The following is a 20,252-nucleotide window of genomic DNA, read 5'->3' as shown; positions in this document are numbered from 1 at the left end:
TCATTGACTGCCAGAATTGTTCCTCAAACCTCAGTTATACACACGCATATTCAAGTGCTATGCACCCAACCTCGTCCCCCCCAACACACACACACACACACACAGCTGGATGTAGTTTGGCTTGTTTAGGAGAGATTCCTGCAGGCTTAGGTCATCATAACTCTGAGAAAACAGGTGTCTGACGGATGTGTGAAAAAGGAGAAAGAAAAAGACGTGCACATAGCCAATAATGCAACATTCATGCTTAAATACAATATATTTTATTTCTCATATATGGCAAAATATATTAATACATTTCGAAATTCCCAGTTTTAATAAATACTACATTTATTTTATGGAATAATTAGAATGAAATTTGAACATCATGACCCTTCATTTGTTGCTTTGGAATATACACTTAGAGGTTGTAAAGAACGCAATGAAGGCTTAACACGTTTTCAAAGTGCCCGATCATTTCCATGTGTGTCCTTATCTCATTGCCCTTCTAAATCAAAGCACATGTGAGATGTTCATAATTAAAATAGCCACATGCCCAGTCTCCATACATTACGCTGGTTGTCAGGTCTTGTGGGAGCATACACCATCATTGAGAAGAATTGCTGACAAAAACCTTATAAAAACACACATTAGATTGTATTTAATTCTAGTATTCTGAATTAAAACAATAGTAGGGCAAACATCATTGATGTTTTGTCTGTTTTGAACACTCTGATTGTTTCAAATTTGATAAAAGACCATAGAAGCAATTGTGTCGGACACATTTTCTTTTTTAGAAATAGTTTTTTACATTCACTTGTCACTTGACACTTGACACTTGTAATTTAAATTAAGTCAATCAGTTATACTTGCTAAAAAAAGTACAGCAGAGCTTTTATTGTTCATACTATGAACACTTTTTTGCTTTACTTAATTCCTGGTAATAAATTATATTTCTTTATCCTGAGCTATGGTAATATTTCCATTTAAGCAACTAAAGCCTTTGTATTTGTAATGAATATTTATAAGGAAATGTAGGTTGCATTCGTTGAACATGCTTTGTTTTATCATATATTTCTGCAAATCATTATATTAATTAACCTGAACAACCTTTTTAATTGTCTTATAAAACATGGCTCCGAGTCTCAAATTGAACAAATATCGAGTAACAAATACATTTTTAAAAAATCACTGCAAAAGGAGTTTTTAAGTAACTTAATATCATACTCTGTATATGTTTAATCACAAAGATGATTCATTCTAGCTCTTTTTTTTAACATGGCCACTTTCATTTGTCATAAATGCTTTTTAAACTTCCCTGATTTGGATTGAAGTTTTTGTCCAAAATTAAAGGCAGTCACAATTAACTGCTACTTGCTGATATTTTAATAAAAACAAAATAAAATTAAATAAAAGCTCAAAGACAACTCCATTCAGTCGAGGTACACAAGCAGACTCGGGGGTCTTATTTGAGACTGCTGAATGATAGGAATTGCGGGTGTGGCTCCAATTCATGGCAGCAATGCACATCCCTCAAGCAGCAGATCAGTTTGTGTAATTTATTTATATTTCTCACTGCCGTCTGTCTCTTCATCTTCCCTTCCTCATTGCACTAAATTAAGGAAGAGAGAAGGAAGGCTCGTTAAAATATAAAAGCCCTGCATTAAAAATGTACGCCACCGTCTCCTTCTCTCTTCCCTGCCATTTTACATTGAGAAGCCAGACAATGATGAAAGGCAGAGTTTGGAAGAAGAAAATATAGAGAAAACGATGAGTGTCGAATTCTAAATAAAAGAGCATACAAATGTATGTGTGGACAGATGGGAAGCAATATACGCTAATAGTGAATAACACTCTGCATGCCCAGCGACGCATGGCCGACATTTTGTGTGACCAAATATATTGCGCACGCGGCGAGAGGGGACGTTGGCATGTGGTTGGCAAGACCTCGTTAGCCAGTGGGATTAACAATCGGACAGAGAGATTTGTTTTTTTAATGCAACTTTATTCACACAGGAGTTATAATGTGAGCTTCCTAAAAGATAAAGAAAAAAAAAATGAATAATCCTTATTCATTTTCAAAACAATACAGAAATGTTCTTAGATGTCAATGTAATGGCTAGATTTTATTTTGGAGTCTACTATAAAGCTAAAAAGGTTTGCCATTGTGATTTTGAAAAAGAAATAATTAAAATAATTTTTGTTAATATGATTATTATTCAAAAATGTCTCCCAAAATGGTCTGATTTTCTCCTTCAACACTCCATTTTTCACGCTCAGTGACTGGTTTGCCCAATGAGCCAACTCTGCCCTTGGGATAACATCTGCAACTACCCCTAAGGCTTCAACTGCTGGCCACTAAATTAATCACAGTAAATGAATATGTTTTTGGCACTTTCAGTATGTACGCTGTGCATGTGTGGTTCAGAGAACCACATAATAATTATATAAATAATAATAACTGCAATTTTAAAAACTATTCAGTGACTCAATCATTCAGCAACAAGAATTACAGCATTTAAAGACATTATATCATAATTAGATATGAACTCTGTACACTGTATCAATTCCTTTTCAAATTCACATTACATTGTTTGATAATCTCTATAAAGTATTTTATTAAAGTAGATTTTAGTATAGTCAAAAGAAACATACACTTTACATCTTTCTATTTTAAACTTTTGCTTTTTTACTCACTCATATTGTGCACGCATGGTTATCAAAAATCAAGATAATTCACACACAAATCGTGCCACCTACATTATGAAGTACATTCCTATAGAGCATACTTCATAAATCATAATTGTTTTGTTGATTTTTTTTCAAAGTAAAACATCTAGCAAGCTCTTACAAAACAGACTTTAAGACCATTCTTAAGGATGCTGACAAGGATGCTTGGCATCATAAAGCCATCCACACACCTAACACACACACACATGGAAAAAAACACGCTTAAAGAGAACCCATCTCATGCCAAAACAGAGCCCCCGCTGGAAACTGCTCGGTGCCCTGGGAATTAGAAATCCCACAATCAAACATATGGGCATTAAGATAATTGTCAGTTGTTGTTGTCGTGTGCGTGCGCGTGCGTGCGTGTCCGACAGATGGATAGGATTCAGCCAAGCACGCACACACATTCATTCACACGCATGCACCCCACTCACTCACTGTATGCCCCTGCAAACCCCAAAGAACAATGACAGACCACACAAATCGACAACATACATGTCATGACATGCAGATATGATGGGATACGCAACCTTGGAAGTTTAGGATCTTAGAAAGGCCGATAATGCCCTCAACAGGCCAAGAATAGAACTACTACACGGATGAGTAAAATGAATGGATGCAGATTTTTGGGGCCTACAAATGTGCAAATTTAGTGTCTCTATTTGGTTAAAGTCGGCCTACAAATGGATGTATACAAAAAATATATAAATAAATCATATTAACTCAATAATAAATCAACAAATTCCATTGCATTTAATGACACAGAGTCAACACAAATATTTACCGTATTTTCACGACTATAAGGCTTACTTTAAAGTCTTACATTTTCTCCAAAATAAACGGGGTGCCTTATAATCCAGTGTGCTTTATATATGGAAAAAAAATAAAATGTGTCATGTTGCTCTGGACAAATATACATCGAACAAACATTAATGCATTTTCAAACTTACTGGTGTCAACTTAACTTGAGATCAATAGATACCAGTTAAATAAATATTGGTGCTACTGGTTTGAACATAGGCATTTCTAGCACGATGGTCAGTTGTTTCATTTTAGTTTTCCTCTTTCATCTGTCCCACAGGTGAACTCTCACAGGGAAGACGGCAGCATGGGTGCTTTACGTGGTGGCCACTCGATGACGGGAGGTCAAGTGCCCCAGCTGCCTGCTCAGTCAGCCACCTCGCCAGACCTCAGCCAAACCGACCCTTACCGCAGTAAGTCCCAATATACTCATAAAATACCAGAAAACTAACCCATTAAGCATCATATTTCAATGATATTTACTTTTATATTTGGCATTTTAACTGTCAAGAAATATTAATAACATGAATTAACAGTTAGACTTACTACCATTCCATTTTTAAATGAACAGTCATGTTTGCTGAATATCCAGAAAACAGGAAAAAAATTACATGAAAACATGATACTACATTTGCTGTTTATACTTCTAATGGAGATGTATAATAAGTTAATTTAGCGTAAAGAATGGAGACAAAAAACTCACTTAAATCATTTTGGCAGAAAGCAGATGCATTAAGTTAGTTCTCAGCTGGCAAAGCTCACATTTACTGAGCACTAAAACACTAAATAAATATATGGTATGAATATGAAGGAGGGAAGTGAATATATGAGTGCAATGTGTAACAAATTAGCCCTGAGCTCTTTTTTAAAGGCTGCAAATGAATTTGCTGGCAGCAAAGTTCAGCAAGCAGCATCCACGGCCAAGTGGGTAATGCATTGAGAGAGAGTGAAACACACTCTCAGGCGGAAAAAAAAGGAGAGATTGCCCCTCACTTCGACATAAACACACACACAATGTATCGGAGGTGCTCAAGGCCATGAAAAGGAATGTTATGTAATGTTCACAAGGCAGATAAATACGGTTAACTCTAAATATCTGCTTAAAAATGTCATTATATTTTTGCTTAAAATAATCCAATAAACTTTATTCAGCTTGTGACAAGTACATATTGTAGTACACCACTTTTTATAAGAAAAATGCAGTACTTCTACAACAATACTGATATTCAGAATTCTAAACAGTCATTTATTCAGTTTCTTTTTCGGACTATTGGCCCATTACGAAATAACAGTAGCAAGTCCAAATCATTTTTTTAAGGGAAAACCACATCCATTTTAACAAGCACAAATCCCCAAATGTACAAATGTGTCCTTTCTCCTCCTATTTCTGAGTTCATTCAAACATTTAGAAGCAAAAAAAAAGTCACTATCACATGAAGCTAGTTAAAAATGCATCTATTTGTCCGCAAACTAACAGTAATTGTACTGACGCACACATGCAAGCCAAACACAGGCTGTCACTCAAAGTGAACACAAAATGCCTCCAGTCAGGCAGACGGAGATTCAAAATGGCCGGCAGTTGGTGGTGTATGTGTGGGAACAGAGGAGACTGTTCTGTGTTGACAGAGAACTTGGCAGCCTCCCAATTACCGATCCATACAGACGTCAAATAAAGACTTTACTGTTCTACTGAGAAGAGAGACAGACAGGAGGCTGGAGTCGCATTTACATTTGCACTACAGCTTGTATTCCGCCAACTTGCAGTCCAATTATCATTGTGCGACTCTCCTTTTGTGAACAATTTACAAATCAATCTCGCTATAAGTGTTGATCGTATCACCATCATATTCCTTAACCATAAAAAGTACAAATTTGTATGTACATTTTCTGATCTATTCAAATCACTGTGTGCTTAAAACAGTATAAATAATATGTCAGACGTAATATCGTGATCGTGTTTAACAGTGTATTATTATTGCAATTTCCAGTTAAAAAAATAAAATTGCTTTTGCTGTGATAATTCCGTAATCAGGCTTTTTTTTGCTATTATGAACCCACTCTTTGGTACTTTCTTATGAGCATCTTTTTGTTTTCCTCTTGCAGCTCTGTCTGGAGGCCTTCAAGGCCAGAGCACGTCCTCCATCAGCTCAGAGATCAAATCTGAGGACGAAGGAGACGAAAACCTCCTGGATTCTAAACCCTTGGACCCCAAGAAGGAAGATCTTGACAGCAAGGATCTCAAAGGAATTGATAGGTCAATATCTAGGTGACCCGCCAACCTCTTAGATGGTCGCTTTAATCAAAACTCTCCTTAGGCTGGTTTCTAAAATCATCTCAGTTCTAAGAAACCATCCCAACTTGTTTGTTTTCTGAAAACTAAAAATACATGATGTGTATTTTTAGTGAAGACTTTAACAAGGACGGGTTCAAATTAGTGAGTGGTTGTGGAATCCAGCCTGCAGACTTTGTTGAAGTGACCAAGTTGTGATGAGAAGCAGCTAAATAAAGCTACTAATACTGAAGCATTTAGCTCAAAAAACACCAGGCAACTCTTTTTGAGGAAACATGGCCACTGCTAATTTATTTGAGTTAAGCCAGTGCTTTTGGCAGAAAAACACAGCAGCACTGTTGAGATAAAACAGAGGTTTCTGGTGGACAAGAAGCTCTTGTTTGATCCTGTTCGTCTCTCCACGGTCTTGAGCCTGGTTTTAACTGTTTCTCACACAGCAGAGTAGAACCCACCTTCAATTTTCTCAAAGAACTGTGTTGCATTCTTGGGACTGGAAATTAGCACCTAAAGTTGTGACTTTATGCAAACAATGCAAACTATAATTGTGATACATTGAACTGAAATTGTTATTTTGAACAATATTACACACTATCACACTTTGACTCAGATTACATACCTGACATTTAATTGGTAAAATTTGATGCATTCACATTTTAAATATTTTCATCCCAGAATGCAGCTCGGCAAGCTTCACCCCTCCAAGCAATAAATGAACTGTGATTATTTTTCACCTGGTGGAAAGAAAACTTTGCAACTGACCTTCCTTTTCGAAATCTAACTCCCATATCCCTAACCCTTACATCCCCCAACTTCCTTTTCTTCCCATCATTGGCCCATGTAGCAACAACGATGATGAGGACCTGTCCCCAGAGCAGAAGATGGAGAGGGAGCGGGAACGAAGAATGGCCAATAACGCTCGAGAGCGCTTGCGAGTACGCGACATTAACGAAGCATTCAAAGAACTCGGCAGGATGGTCCAATTGCACTTGAAGAGTGATAAACCGCAGACCAAGTTGCTTATTCTTCACCAGGCTGTGGCGGTTATCCTCAGTTTGGAGCAGCAAGTCAGAGGTCAGTGTTTTGTCATCTGATATTCTCAGTCTTCATCATGGTCCATTTGGGATTTTCATGTATTATGAAAATAATAATGATAAAAAAAAATCTGCTTCCTAATAAATAATATTACGTTTTTCTTAATGAGATTTAGTGGTAACCTACCATGGTGTATTCTGCCTAATACCTATAGTCAGCTGGATTTGGCTCCAACCCTTGTGAGGATCAGCAGCAAGGAAGTTAATTTAATATTTTTGGTGGATAAAAGCATACAATACCAGGAGAGGGCAGCAATGGATTTTTTTTTTCGTCATGATGCTCCTTCTTGGCTCAAGGTCACCATTGTAGACTTTCTGATTCTCGGGACAGGTGAATATTTTAGCATAAACAATCCATCTAACAGTATTTGGCGTCTCATTCCCAGAGAGAAACTTGAACCCGAAGGCAGCCTGCCTGAAACGTCGTGAAGAGGAGAAGGTCACCGTGGGATCAGACGGCACTCCCCTCTCAATAGCTGCAGCACACCATGCCGCCATGGGTGATGGGTCGAACCCATTGGGACAAATGTAAAATGCAGCATCATCCTATCTCCTGTTAATGGTCAGAAGATTTCACTTATTCACTAATCTGCTGTTGTACCTTCAACTCAAAGGCAAATTTAATATATTTGTCAAAATATCCAGAATTATTTTCGGCTTATAATTGAAAATCTGAAACAAGAAAAATTAAGTATAATAAATGTAATTAATACCAAATTAATTTATGGACCTTTGAACAACTTATGGTGTCAATAAAAAATTGATCCAATAGTACTGTAATTCAAAATAGGCAAAAAAAAAAAGATTATGCACCAATATGTTGTTTATTGGACGTTGAGATTTGAGTAAGATTTCATCTCCTTTGTCTGGAAAGCAGTTCAGAAGCTGACATTGATTTTGAAAAGACTAAATTATAAATGTTTACAGAGCTGATGATACAACAGCTGCACAAAAAGAACCAGACATGATTTAGTTTCAGTCTGGTCTGGGTACATTGTAACAACAGATTGGCAGTAAGTGTGATTTTATGTGTGACTTTGTAATCTGTCATCATTAGTTGTTGTTTTTTATTTGTTTTTATTTTAATTGAGAAACTTTGTGTTTGCAATTCTGTCTTTCTTCATTCATTTGTTTTCCCTACCGCTTCTCTGGGGTGCGCAGGGGGGGTGCTGGAGCCTAACTACTGGCACCAGTTGGGGGACACCCTGCATTTTCATTTTTTTTGTAATTAATGGTCCTGTTTTTTTCTTTTTCCTCAGCTCTTTTCCACCTTTCTGCATATACGTAATTATTGTATATACTTAGTTACTGTATATACATAGTTACTCTATATACACCATCTCCATCAGCTTAATTCTTGATGCAATAATGTATATAAGTAAGAGTACGTCTTTTCTCTTTCCAGGTCCAAGGTGCCAGAGTTCATCAAAATGATGAGTGACCACTTCCTCTGACAGTGTTTCTATGACATTCAAGCAATCATTCAAACCTATTGTTGCTTCAGCCAGATCAATCAAGATTCTCCGCGCCAATTTGACGGGCCTCCTTGTATCCTCTCATGTCTTCTAATCCTCCTCTTCACTTTTGCCTCTTCCCTCTATCAAGAAAACAAACTGCACATTCACGGGATGCTTTTTATCTTCAGCTAAAGTGAACTTCTACTCAATGGAGACATCCAATGGCCGATGCAACACGGCTTCATTCAAGTTGCTGTTCATGGGAGACTTTATTGTGAAGGTACTGCAAAGGGAAAAAGGATTCACCACCAACCATTTTTAAGAAATTATTTTACTTTTACAACTACCACCATTCCCACTTTTAAAGAACATTGGGCTTCTAAATAAGATGTGTAGTACTGTATATGTATAAATATATAGAAAAAAACAACTGGACACGCTGTAAGCAATGTAGGGAATAAGGGAGGCAAACAAAACATATCAAATATTTGACAAGGTTTTTTTTTTTTGCAACAATGTGCAGTCTGAGCATGTCTGATTGAATGGCAAATTTATGCCACATTGTGGATGAAGCTGTGCCTGAAGACACCTGACAGTGCAACATAGTCAGATGAATACACATGGAGAAACGACACAAACACAATAAGACAAAACCTGTTTAAGTTCCTTAATAGCCACAATTATTTGAAGCGTATGGTATGAGTCGAAAAAAATTAATATGTTCTTAGGATGCTCAAATCTTCGTTATTGCAAATATTTAAATACTTTCTAACTATGAAAGTTTTCAAGTAAAGGCGGAATTCTACAAAAAAATCTGTATTCATGCAGGACAAAGTAACTTCCAGATGTTTAGTAAAATTTCATGCAAATACTCTATTTAAGCATAACATAACCATCTACTGATTATTTTTTTGAGCTGATAGTAACCTATTGCTCACTTCCGCACAAATAGCGTTGGGACAAAAGTATATACAAATGAACTAATCAACTGAGGGCCTATGGAAATTAATCTTGGGAAGTTTCTATGGGGAGGCTAAAGTGGACAAATCATGAAATAATATTGACTCTTCTATTAAATTTGATAGGAAGTTAGTGTGAATAATTGTCACAATCATAATGACATCTTCAAAAACACCCCAACTTTTATCTTTGCATCAAAGATGGACACAGGATGGAAAAAATAGGAATAGAACAGAGCAACAAAGTGTATCTTATAACTTGTTATGCACATTCCACAAATAATACTCAACTCTTAGTACTGAGTAAGTCTGACCAGATAAAAAAATGGACCAACTTCCATTGAACGTTTTAATGGAAACAAATATTGTGTCAATTGACAAAATTGTAATGCAGCTAGGGAAGCGTGGATGAATAAATTTCTCTTTTTGGTGACTGGTTCTTAGTAGAACCAAAAGCTAAACCCACTCATGTTAAACTTTTAGTCCCAATGACGATGACATCCAATCATGTGGCTCTTTTCATCCTCCTGCTGTAAATTGAATTGACTTAATCACATTGAGCCAATACATTTCCCTTCATAGAAGAACATCCTTGTGTCAAAATTTATGCAGTCCCGAGTTCAATAATTCACTCCAGAGATTAAGCCTCGCTCCTCATACAACCATGTTTAGTGTGGAGTTACTTTTAGTATAATCACAATGATCTAAATTATTCTGAGTACATATTACTGTAGTCTATTTTAACAGTAGAATTCTTTGTATCAGGTTGCATTGAATGTCAAACAGAGGTCAACCACATAGTAGTAAAAGTTTCGTCCAACGAGTACTTTGGTTATTAATAAAGTTAAGAACATCTTTTACAAGTTATCAATTTTTAAAACCCCAATTTCTTTTATTCTGAATCACATTGCTGCCCTCTCTGCTAACCCATGCCTTATGAGCCCTAAAATTGAGGTCAACCTTCCCCCCCCCTAAGCCCAAACCCTTAAAATGGTCCCAGAGATGCAATTTGAACATACACATGTCTACCAAAGTGCCTTTTTTAGAGTTCATATCATTGAAGTTGCCAGAGAAGGACCTGGCTGGTCTTTCATAGGATGCAAGCTTAGGGAAAATTGTTGTTTGTCATTAGGTTCTATGCAGTCAGGTTTTTGTACCAGACCTGGGAATTTAAAAAAAAAGAAGAAAAAAAGTGGAAAAAAAATATAAATTCAAAAAAAAATATTTTGGATAAAAAAAAGAAACAAAAATAAAGTGTATTTGATGTGCTGTATGCTTATGTGTAACTAGAGCGTGTTCTGACAGACATTTGATTTAGCAAAATGAGCCCTCGCCCCAATTCTCCATGTCCCTTGGAAGACATCCATTATTATCCTGAACTCAGCCCAGTTTTCACAGTGAACGCGTCTCTTCTTGTAATATAGCTGATCGGCTTTTTATCAATATTTGATGGGCTTTTCCTTGAGCCAATGTAGTCTTCAGTACAACGTGTGTGGTTGTATGTTGTAAAGCGCTTTTTTTTCTCCTCCTTTTATTTTTTATTTTTAAAGAAAATAATTTTCTTGTTAATTTTATTTGTATGTTCTGGTTTACATGTCTATTACAAAAAAAATAAAGAAAAAAAATAGAAATAATAATTAAAAAAATCAACACAATTTGTACCATTAGTGTTGTTCTCTGACAAGCGTCAATATTGACTCGGTTAAAAATCCTAATCAATCAACAGGATGGCACAGAAACTGGAAAAATAATCTATTTGAATAGATCAATTTATATATAAATGTACAAAAATATATACAATATATAAGGAGGGTGACATTTTCCTTTTTGTTTTTATTTGATTTTTTGTTTAATTTTTCCAATGACTGAACTGTCAAGGCCCCTTGTGTTACCAATCATAAAATGACTCTGTTATGTCTTATGTTGCTATGACAACCTCTGCCTCTGACTAATATGGCGCCCTGCACAGGACACAATGGCACCAGAGGTCCAACAGCTACACTTACTGCTAGCCATCATGGCAGTAACAAGCAGACATTGTAAATTGTATTCAACGAAAAACAGCAAACCGAACCCATATTTTGAAATTGTCTATGTAAAAGTTATATTTTTACATGTAGATGTTGTTATTTGTGTTCTTAGAATGTTTTCGTTTGTTTTATTTGGCATTTTTCTTGTTTTTTTTTCAAGAGTGTGTGTGTTCCAAAAAAAAGGCATATTGAAATCTTTGTAAGATAAGAAATTTGCAAACTCTTTTTTTTTTTTATAATCATGTTGGAGCTGGTTAGGATAATAACACTGATAAGATCAAAAAAAGATGACAGTATTTGTTTATATCCCAATGCCTCCTAATACTATGTCCATTGTAATTGTATTTTTTTGCAGATAAAGGTGTAAATAGTCAGAAAACGATTCCTGTGAGATTTCAGTGGGGTGAGGATTTGCCTGTGAGATGTGACAATGATGATGATGAAGCTGTTTTTAATAAAATAGTATTTGTCTGGTCAAGATAGCCACTTGTCAGCTTTCCATTGTCAGTGATACACGGTACTGTTGTTGTAGTTGAAGACCCGTCAAAGTGGGAATAACATTGTCTGAACTTGCACCAGGAACAATTTATGTCAGAGCCAGCCCATGCCAGATTTTATTCGATTGAGAAAGAAGTGTGCAAAAAAAGTAGTTAGAAAATTGGATTATAGCCAGATTTGTTGCAAAAGAACCTTAAAACACTGGGAACTTACTTGAAGTCTTATAGGGAAAACAATTACTACCAAAAGAAAGATTGAAAGCCATGAAAATGACACCATTGGATATGGGCCTGCTCTGACCCCTGTGCATTTATTTCTTCTAAGTTTTAAGTGAAATTCTCACGGGACTAAATTCATGATCAAGTTTTGTAAAACATTGCTTTTTTTTTAAATTGCAAAGGAAAAAAAATTCTCAGCAAACAATCGTATCAGCTATTTCCCCAAAAATATTTCAGATGGTGTGAAGGCATTTTTGGTTTGCTTTTAATGTTTGTCATTAGAATTGACTTTTGTGTCAAAAGGCCATGCTGCTTTGAATCGGACCTAGGTTGAACGCTAGGGTTGAATCTGTCAGTGTAAAATAAATGTGTTTTTAAAGTAATGTTATTTTTGCAACTTTTAATTTGATGTTTTCTATTTGTTTTATGATCATATCATTTCATGTTGATGTCATTTTGTTATCCCTGCTGCTTTGATTAGCCAATGTGTTTTTATTTCTTCTCCCTCCTTGTTGTACATAAACATCTCATTTCTCTTTTTCGGTGACTGTGCCAAGAGCTTTGTAATCTGCTACTCTGTACCAGTTTTACTGCAATAATGAGTTGAATTCAAAAAATCTCCACTATTGTCCTGTGTTGTCACGACATTTTTAAAAATCAGCAAATTCAATTACTTTGGTCTGATTACTAACTGTTTACAAAAGAAAATGCAAATGCTGTACAGGCATTTTCAAATTCATACTTGTTAAAATTTTAAACGTGCATATAAAGTGATACAATATCATTGAAATTTTGAAATTAAATTCAGTGAAATTTGGTAAAATTAGGAAAAAGTCAAGGCCTTATAATAAGAATCAATACGAAATATCACCCAAGTCTTCCTTTATATAAATAATGCGGAAGTAGTGTTAAACAACATTAAATTGTTTATCTTTCATATTTTAATTGTAGTGTATTCCGGGTGCTAAAAATGCATTATTATTATGCCCGATGCCTTTTATTGGATTGGTCATTGAGTATTAGTCATGTTTGGCTTTTTGACCATCAATTGACCTTCTGACCTCTCAGATGCACAGCTGATTTCTGCTATTTCAAAATCATTTTTGCACAGTCAGAGATAATTCTACTCGAGTAGTGATGACAGATGTGATGAAAAATGTATCATTCCAGGAGGTTTCAGTAAAGGGGCAATTGAAGTGGTAATTATTTGCTGAGGCCAAGGCATATTTACTGAAACCTTTTTGTACAATGTCACCAGGTAAGAGATTTCTGAATGCAGTATATGTGTGGATTTGTATCATGATTCTACATCCTAACATTCTCCAGCCCAGTTCATCTGAGACACCTGATTAAATAAACTGAAGGAGTAAATTCCATCACACCAGGGTACGTTTCAGTTTGAAAATGTGGCTTAAAAATTTGCTGGAATTTATTGTGAAGTTTCTTATAAGGTTAAGACCAAAACAACTTCTGAGAATCAACAGCGGAAGGGCTCGCAGAGGTCATGAAGCCACGAGAAGAAGAAGGAAAAAAAACAACTGTCCAAGCACTTTTAAGCACATTACACAAAAACAAGCTGTTTTCCTGCATAACTGTCGAAATGAATCAGCCAGCTATCTAGCGTAAGTTATTGCAGCAGAGGGAGTTATCAGTATGAGTAAAGGTTGTCTTTGTGCGACGCTCCCATCTTCAGAATTTCACTCCAGTCACACCCTGAAGTACAAATGAAACAGAGGCACATGTACAGCTGCATTCTTCAAACCACTGAAAGAAAAATGAATGTAATGGGGATCATTTTTCTAAACATAAGCAGCCACTATAACAAAAAGCCATGAGGACATAATATAAATCATTCATCCACGTTCCCCTCACGAGGCAGTTCTTCACAGGAAGCCTGGAACCAGGTATTGAAAATCTCAACATACAAGTGCGAGGCATATATGCTGCTAATTCAATTCCCAGGCCGACACACATGATAGCTAAAGTCTACAATGTGTCATTTTCTCCAAATCTTAGGGTTAAACTCTGCAGATTAAAAGATAGTATTAGGTCAGCAATATTTAGGAATTGTTGACAGTATAAAGTTGAAAAAAGAGGAAGAAAAAACTCTTAGTTTGTCTGCTGTTGACAAGGATGTAATTAATGCATCGAACATGTTTTAAATTCTTGTTTGTTACACCCAGAAGACTTCAGTAAATGGAGAGTGACAGTGATTTGGGTTTTGGGATTTTGTTTTAAAACTATACTGATGAGATCATGTGTACATTTTGATTTATAGTTGCTGTATTAGTACTTCAATGGCCTAGTGAGCCCATGGACACTTTCAATGCAATTGATAAATATTAGGTCTCATTAGTCTCATTAGGATCGGGGCTCTCAAGGTCCGGACTTGGCCACCAATGCCATAGATCAATAGCTTTTGTGTGCATCACAGTGTGAAATCCATAGTGTCAGTCTTTCTGTCAAATGGGTGTGTTTCTGAACTTGTGCATGGAAGAATGTGAGGCGTGGTGGTTACCAGGTTTGAGCAACATAAAGTCATTCTGTGTTCAGATCAACGTCATAGCAACCTGCTACTGTTTAACCAACACTTGCCTGCAGGTGACTCCACAACTCACCTCTAGACTACCCTTTGGGCTTAATAATATAATTCACCACAATTGTGACTAATTTCTTACTGTTTACTGTAATTTACACATTCAGCCAAGCATGGAGCCTATGATTTAATAGAAGTAATTCAAAAGATAGTTCGCTGGAAATATGTGAGTATTTTTTTCCATTCATTTTCTTAACTGCTTATCCTCACAAGGGTCGCGTGGGGCGCTGGAGCCTATCCCAGCAAACTATGGGCACCAGGTGGGGGACAACCTAAATTGGTGACCAGCCAAAAGTAGGGCCCAATCAGAAGGACAATCATGCACACTTACACTCATATCTAGGGGCAATTTAGTGTTCAACCTGCCTACCCTGCATGTTTTTGGGATGTAGAATCAAACCAGAGTGCCTGGAAAAAACCCACACAAGCCCAGGGAGATCATACAAACGTCCACACAGCAAAAACTGACCTGGGATCGAACCTACAACCCCAAGACTGTGAGGCCAAGGCACCAACCACTCATTCACCGGGTTGCCGGGATTGCATTTATAGGCAAATACGCTTTTCTATTTATTTTTCCCCCCCTTTGCCCCTATTATCAGGTATAGAGCGACAACCAATGAATGTGCGTCTCTGACGTCACGTTCCTCCAAGGAGGCGCAACTTTACGTACGCCTTGTTGGAATGCCGCAGGTGTAGTTTTGCGACCCACCCACCAAGCAAACTCCTGACAAGTTTTGCGGCGAAGCGCGTCAGTGTGCAGCGCAGCACCTCAACGGGATCCCTAACAGGTAAGAAGTTATGCGACGCTTCAGTAAGAAACTTTTTTAAAGGGCGATGATTTCAAGTGTCTTTAGATGACGCGTTTTTGAATTGACAAAAGCAGCGTGGATTCTCAACTAGTTAAACAGCGATCCACAAGTCTGCAAGTGGTTATGGCAAATTAGAATTAGCGATCTGGGAGAATAAGTATCACACAAACATTGTGGAAGTATCTCGGGCAATCGTGTGTTTTTAAAAGTGAAAGAAGGATCATTAGATATTTGTGATCATAGAATAAGTTGTGAGCACATGTTGCACTGTAATCATAGGCCATAACAGCCAGCATAGTGAAATAATGAGCAATGCAGGGGTTTCATTCAAAATAAAACGCTATTGGACTGTTCATTTGGGTTGCTTAAAGGTGGAGAACTGCTTAATGATGGTAATGATAATTATGATGATGATTCCAAGTTACTTGACACTTATACATATATATGGATTAGGGCTGGGTTCTTATACGTACCTCCCAATACAGTACAATTTACAATACAAGCCTCACGATAACTATATCTCACAATATGGCGAGCAATTATCAATTCTTCATCATTAAACCAATCTACAACATTTTAAAGATAAAATGAGCCATTTTAAAGTCAAAAGTAGAACAGTGTCTACCTCACTGACTATAAGAATATTTAAGTGCATCATTTTACTTAGTATCTTAATCTGTCATTGACAGTAGACGTCCAAGCTAAGACGACCTGCTTAGAATTTGTATCATTGATGGCGATAAACATCCAGTTTATTTTGATTCGGTGCGACGAATGCACAAATGCTTATTTTTTGTTCATCGGAAGGTAAACAACCAATGCTTGTATTCACTACTGCAAAGTTACTTTTAGAATATTGAAACCATTATCTTATATGTGACACAATTCAAGACTCATTTCTATTTCATCAGTGACTTAAATATAGTATGTTGTGAAATTCTGAGCACTAAACTCCATTGCATTAAAAGGGCGAGTCTGACTGTACTCTGTACACTTCACTCTGATAAGAAAAGCTGCACAAAAAAGAAAAAAATATATATATTTTTATCTCAGCTGGATAGAGGTGGGTCACAATTGACCTCACGTGAAGTCACACATGTACTGACAAGTCCATATTTACAACCCTGGAGTTTATGACAGGCATTGTGAGGGCCTAATATATGTAATATGATGTATATGCCCTTGTATTCTATATACATTTGGGAACAATTGAAGAGTATCTGATGGTTGGAACATATATACATACAGTTTATGCAAATGCTGTTAATTATACTGAATATTGTCACAATTTCTACTAGTCTGGGTTTGTTTGACATTAGTCAAAGTAGTTGTAAAATAAAGCAATCATTCTGAATATAGTGGATTGTTCAGACAAGTCATGTCACGGCTTTAGAATGCAGCCAAACTTCACAGTTTTAATTTCACTTCCTTTTTTTTCTTTGACATGTATTTCATTACTGTGTTCTGTCAGAACATGCAAAAACAGAGTTGTGCACACAAGTCTAGTGTCTCTTCACATTGAATCTTTAAAGGCTGTAAAACAATCACAATACACTTACGGTCATAAAACAGCTGACACGTGCCGCTGTGTTTCAAGGACCCAAGCTACCATGCTGCATTCTACAGGTGGCAAGTGTACATTGTTAGGTGTCCTCACAATGATCGACAGCAATCAGTCATGCAAGTGAAAGTGTTTTCCTAAGTTAGGAATGCTGAATGTCAACTTACTGTCAGCTGTTAGCATCTAAAAATCGGCCTTTGGCTCTTAATACATACTCCCAGGTAGTAGGAAAACTAATCTGATTATGATAAAATGTGATGAATTTTAGTAAATACTGAAGATATACAGAACCCTGAAAATATTGGAAATTGTTGATCCCACTAGTGCTCCTGTATGTCAAACATGGTATGGAATTTACAGTACTAACTGTTGATTGACACTCTCAATTCTCTATTTGTTTAATGTTGTTTTACAATACTAAGATGTTTGCATTGGTGTGGAAAATATCAAATGCTCATACAAACACAGGGCCACAGTACATATTTTTTTGCACTTGCATAACCGAATAAGACCTACAGAAACCATAATATTTGGTGAACATATTACATTAATCGATAACCATACCATACTGGACATTGGGTCCGTCCCAATATGTATTAGGGTTAAATGTGAACTTGTTTGTTATTATATTTATCCACAAAACGTGTTAAGAGACCTCTGAAATATCTGCTACTGTGCAGGAACTGTTCGTCATTCACGTCTCTTACTCGTACACACACCCTTTCTTGCCCTTCCACAGTATTTCTCACTGTCTCTTTATTGTGTTTAATGGGCCCACATTCTTTCCCTTGACTTCAGTACAGACAGTTAACCAACCAGACTGACAAGAAAGCACAACTCTTGGCCCTCACACACCCATTTTATTGTATTTTATTTTCATCAGATATTCAAATCACCCTTATTCTCAAGTGTAGTACATACATTGGATTGTTTTTGCAAAAATTATATGGTGCTCTAATCTATATTGTTGTTCTTTCCATTCTTGGTCTTGTTCTACTCCCACACTGTCACTCCTTCCTTTACTCTCTCACTCACTCTCTCACATGCTTCACACTGACATGCCATGTTTTTCCCTAAAAGGAAGGTCCAAAATTACTTTGTCAATCTTATTTTTTAAATTTAAGGTTAAACTTTGACCTCTAATGGTGGTGGAATATAAAACACTAAGGGTTTGTAATCTATATTTTGCAGGCAAGGATTAAACATTTTATTTGTTATAATATAACATGTGATATATTCCTACAGTACACTTAATGGATCGACCTGCAGAAAAAATTAAATCAACATTATGATATTCAAAAATGCATTTTTCTAGCTATAGTTTTAGTTATGTTGATGTATGATTTACTGCAGTCAAAAAGGTCATTGGTCTTGAAGACACACAGTACTACTGAATTGGATTCGATGTTAGGTAGTCAAGTAGAACTTCTATTTGTGATGTTGTGGTACCAAGATGGATGAACTGGTCACTTATTCAACAAGCTACCCATTATGTGCTGCACCAGTTTCTATTATACATCAAATGTCAAATCTTCTGGTATGAGGAACACCCTAAAGTGGCATTTGTTTCACATCAATCATTAATACTTACTGTGGAATTATGTTGAGTAGGAGAATGCTCTTGTGTCAGTATAGTCACCAAGAACACATGTCACTCTTCCCCTCGTTAACCATAAATGACGATGAAATAGAGATGTTGTGTGAGCTGCAAAACTCGTGTGATTATCATCAGCGGATATTGTGTTCTTTGCATTTTTTGTAGTAGTATTTCTCAGGGATACGGTGACATCTTAAAATTAGAAGCAAAAATATTAATCAACGTCAATTTTCACAAGCAGATATTGGAAAATTTATTATATACAGCGTTGTATATTGGTGACCTCTATAGACTTTATACTTTATACATTGAAATACCTTAATTTTGAGTATGATTCTTTATTTTTCTGTCCTTTTATTTTAAAAACAAATAATGTTCACAGGGTTACGAATTACTTCTCTATTTTATTTGTGGATGATACGCACTTACGTGTAGCATCACTGTTTCTGTTTTTTTTATTTTTCATATCAATCTGTTGAAATTCTCACAAGAGAACTAATGAGCTCACAGTCCAACTGAAATTGATGTAATGGGACAGTCTGACAGTCCAGGGCGAATTATGGGAAAGTAGGAAGTTGGACGGATGATTTTGGTATGTTAAGAATGAGGGTGTGAGGAGAATGGTAGCACATGGTAAATAGTTTAGATTGTTAACATCACATGGAGTTCATCCAAATATTTGTGATACTTCATGATTGTGTGTGTGTGCGCATGTACTTGTGTGTTAACTTTTAAACAATGATTTACTCGTAATCTGTGAAATGTGAAGTGTTTTTTTTTTTTCATAGATAGCATAAATATGCAGGGATGCTGTCAAACCCACTTTCTCTGCTTCTCATCCTTTGGACTCTAAATGTAGTCCATCACTTATCAATGTTTTCAACCTGTTACGCTCCTGGATTTCTATTGTCAAGTAGAGATAGAAAATAATGCTTTTCCCAGCTTTCTCATAATAAATGTGTTTAGTATTGCATACTCTTAAGGTGAAGCCAATATTCCACTAATTTTTGTGATAGAACAGTCACAAATATAAGGTACTCTCTTTACTAAAAAAGCTACCTTACATTGTCTGTCATAAAGAATAATTTTGGGCTTCACAAACCTGTTATGTTGTGTTTGCATTAGCCTGCAGTCATTTAAAATCCAAATGGAACCTCCTGCTTCTAGTTGTAGTTACTTTTGGAGCAGACAAGCTGTTCATATCGCTCATCAACAGAAGCAAATCACTATGATTATAGCAATTTGTCTTTACATACCTGACTTGAAAATGAAAATATACATCACCCCTTTGACATTGGATACCTATATAATTCTGAAATTCTTTCTTCTGTCACTTATATTCTCTTTCCCTGTTTTTCTGTTCTTTCCATCCCCCTCAACATAAAGCTTAAGTCACACCGTATAGGTCATGAAACACATTTTTGCAAGTTGTAATTTCGTTCCTTAATGGATGCTAGAGTTCTAATTATTCATCTGGAATTGCCACTAAGCCTCTCCTGAAATGCATCTTGGTGAATTTTGCATTTTATAGCGCCTTGTTTTTTTTTCCCCCTTCAAGTTTTAATGAGTGTTGTTTTGCATTATGCAGTACCTTCAGGCTTCAATTTGGCATCTGGGAGTGTTGGCTTGACTCCAA

At 36.3% G+C, this 20,252-nt stretch overlaps 1 protein-coding gene across 6 annotated transcripts in view; it reads left to right on the top strand.

Annotated features, from left to right (window-relative positions):
• tcf4 (transcription factor 4) overlaps positions 1 to 12,671 on the top strand; it is a 99,946-nt gene extending 87,275 nt beyond the window's left edge. For 4 of the 6 annotated variants that reach the window (XM_077736850.1, XM_077736849.1, XM_077736848.1 and 1 more), the window contains 5 exons: positions 3,788 to 3,920; positions 5,611 to 5,761; positions 6,639 to 6,868; positions 7,275 to 7,416; positions 8,294 to 12,671. In XM_077736850.1, the coding sequence (XP_077592976.1) occupies positions 3,788 to 3,920; positions 5,611 to 5,761; positions 6,639 to 6,868; positions 7,275 to 7,416; positions 8,294 to 8,342 (705 nt within the window). In that variant the 3' untranslated portion in view covers positions 8,343 to 12,671. Of the gene's footprint in view, positions 1 to 3,787; positions 3,921 to 5,610; positions 5,762 to 6,638; positions 6,869 to 7,274; positions 7,451 to 8,293 lie in introns of all 6 variants that reach the window. The other 2 variants (XM_077736851.1, XM_077736853.1) reach the window with 1 other exon arrangement.
• Positions 12,672 to 20,252: the final 7,581 nt, after the last annotated feature.

The sequence above is a fragment of the Stigmatopora nigra genome, chromosome 17 (genome assembly GCF_051989575.1).
Source record: "Stigmatopora nigra isolate UIUO_SnigA chromosome 17, RoL_Snig_1.1, whole genome shotgun sequence".
Lineage (NCBI taxonomy): Eukaryota > Metazoa > Chordata > Actinopteri > Syngnathiformes > Syngnathidae > Stigmatopora > Stigmatopora nigra.
This window is presented reverse-complemented; position numbering and strand designations above follow the sequence as displayed.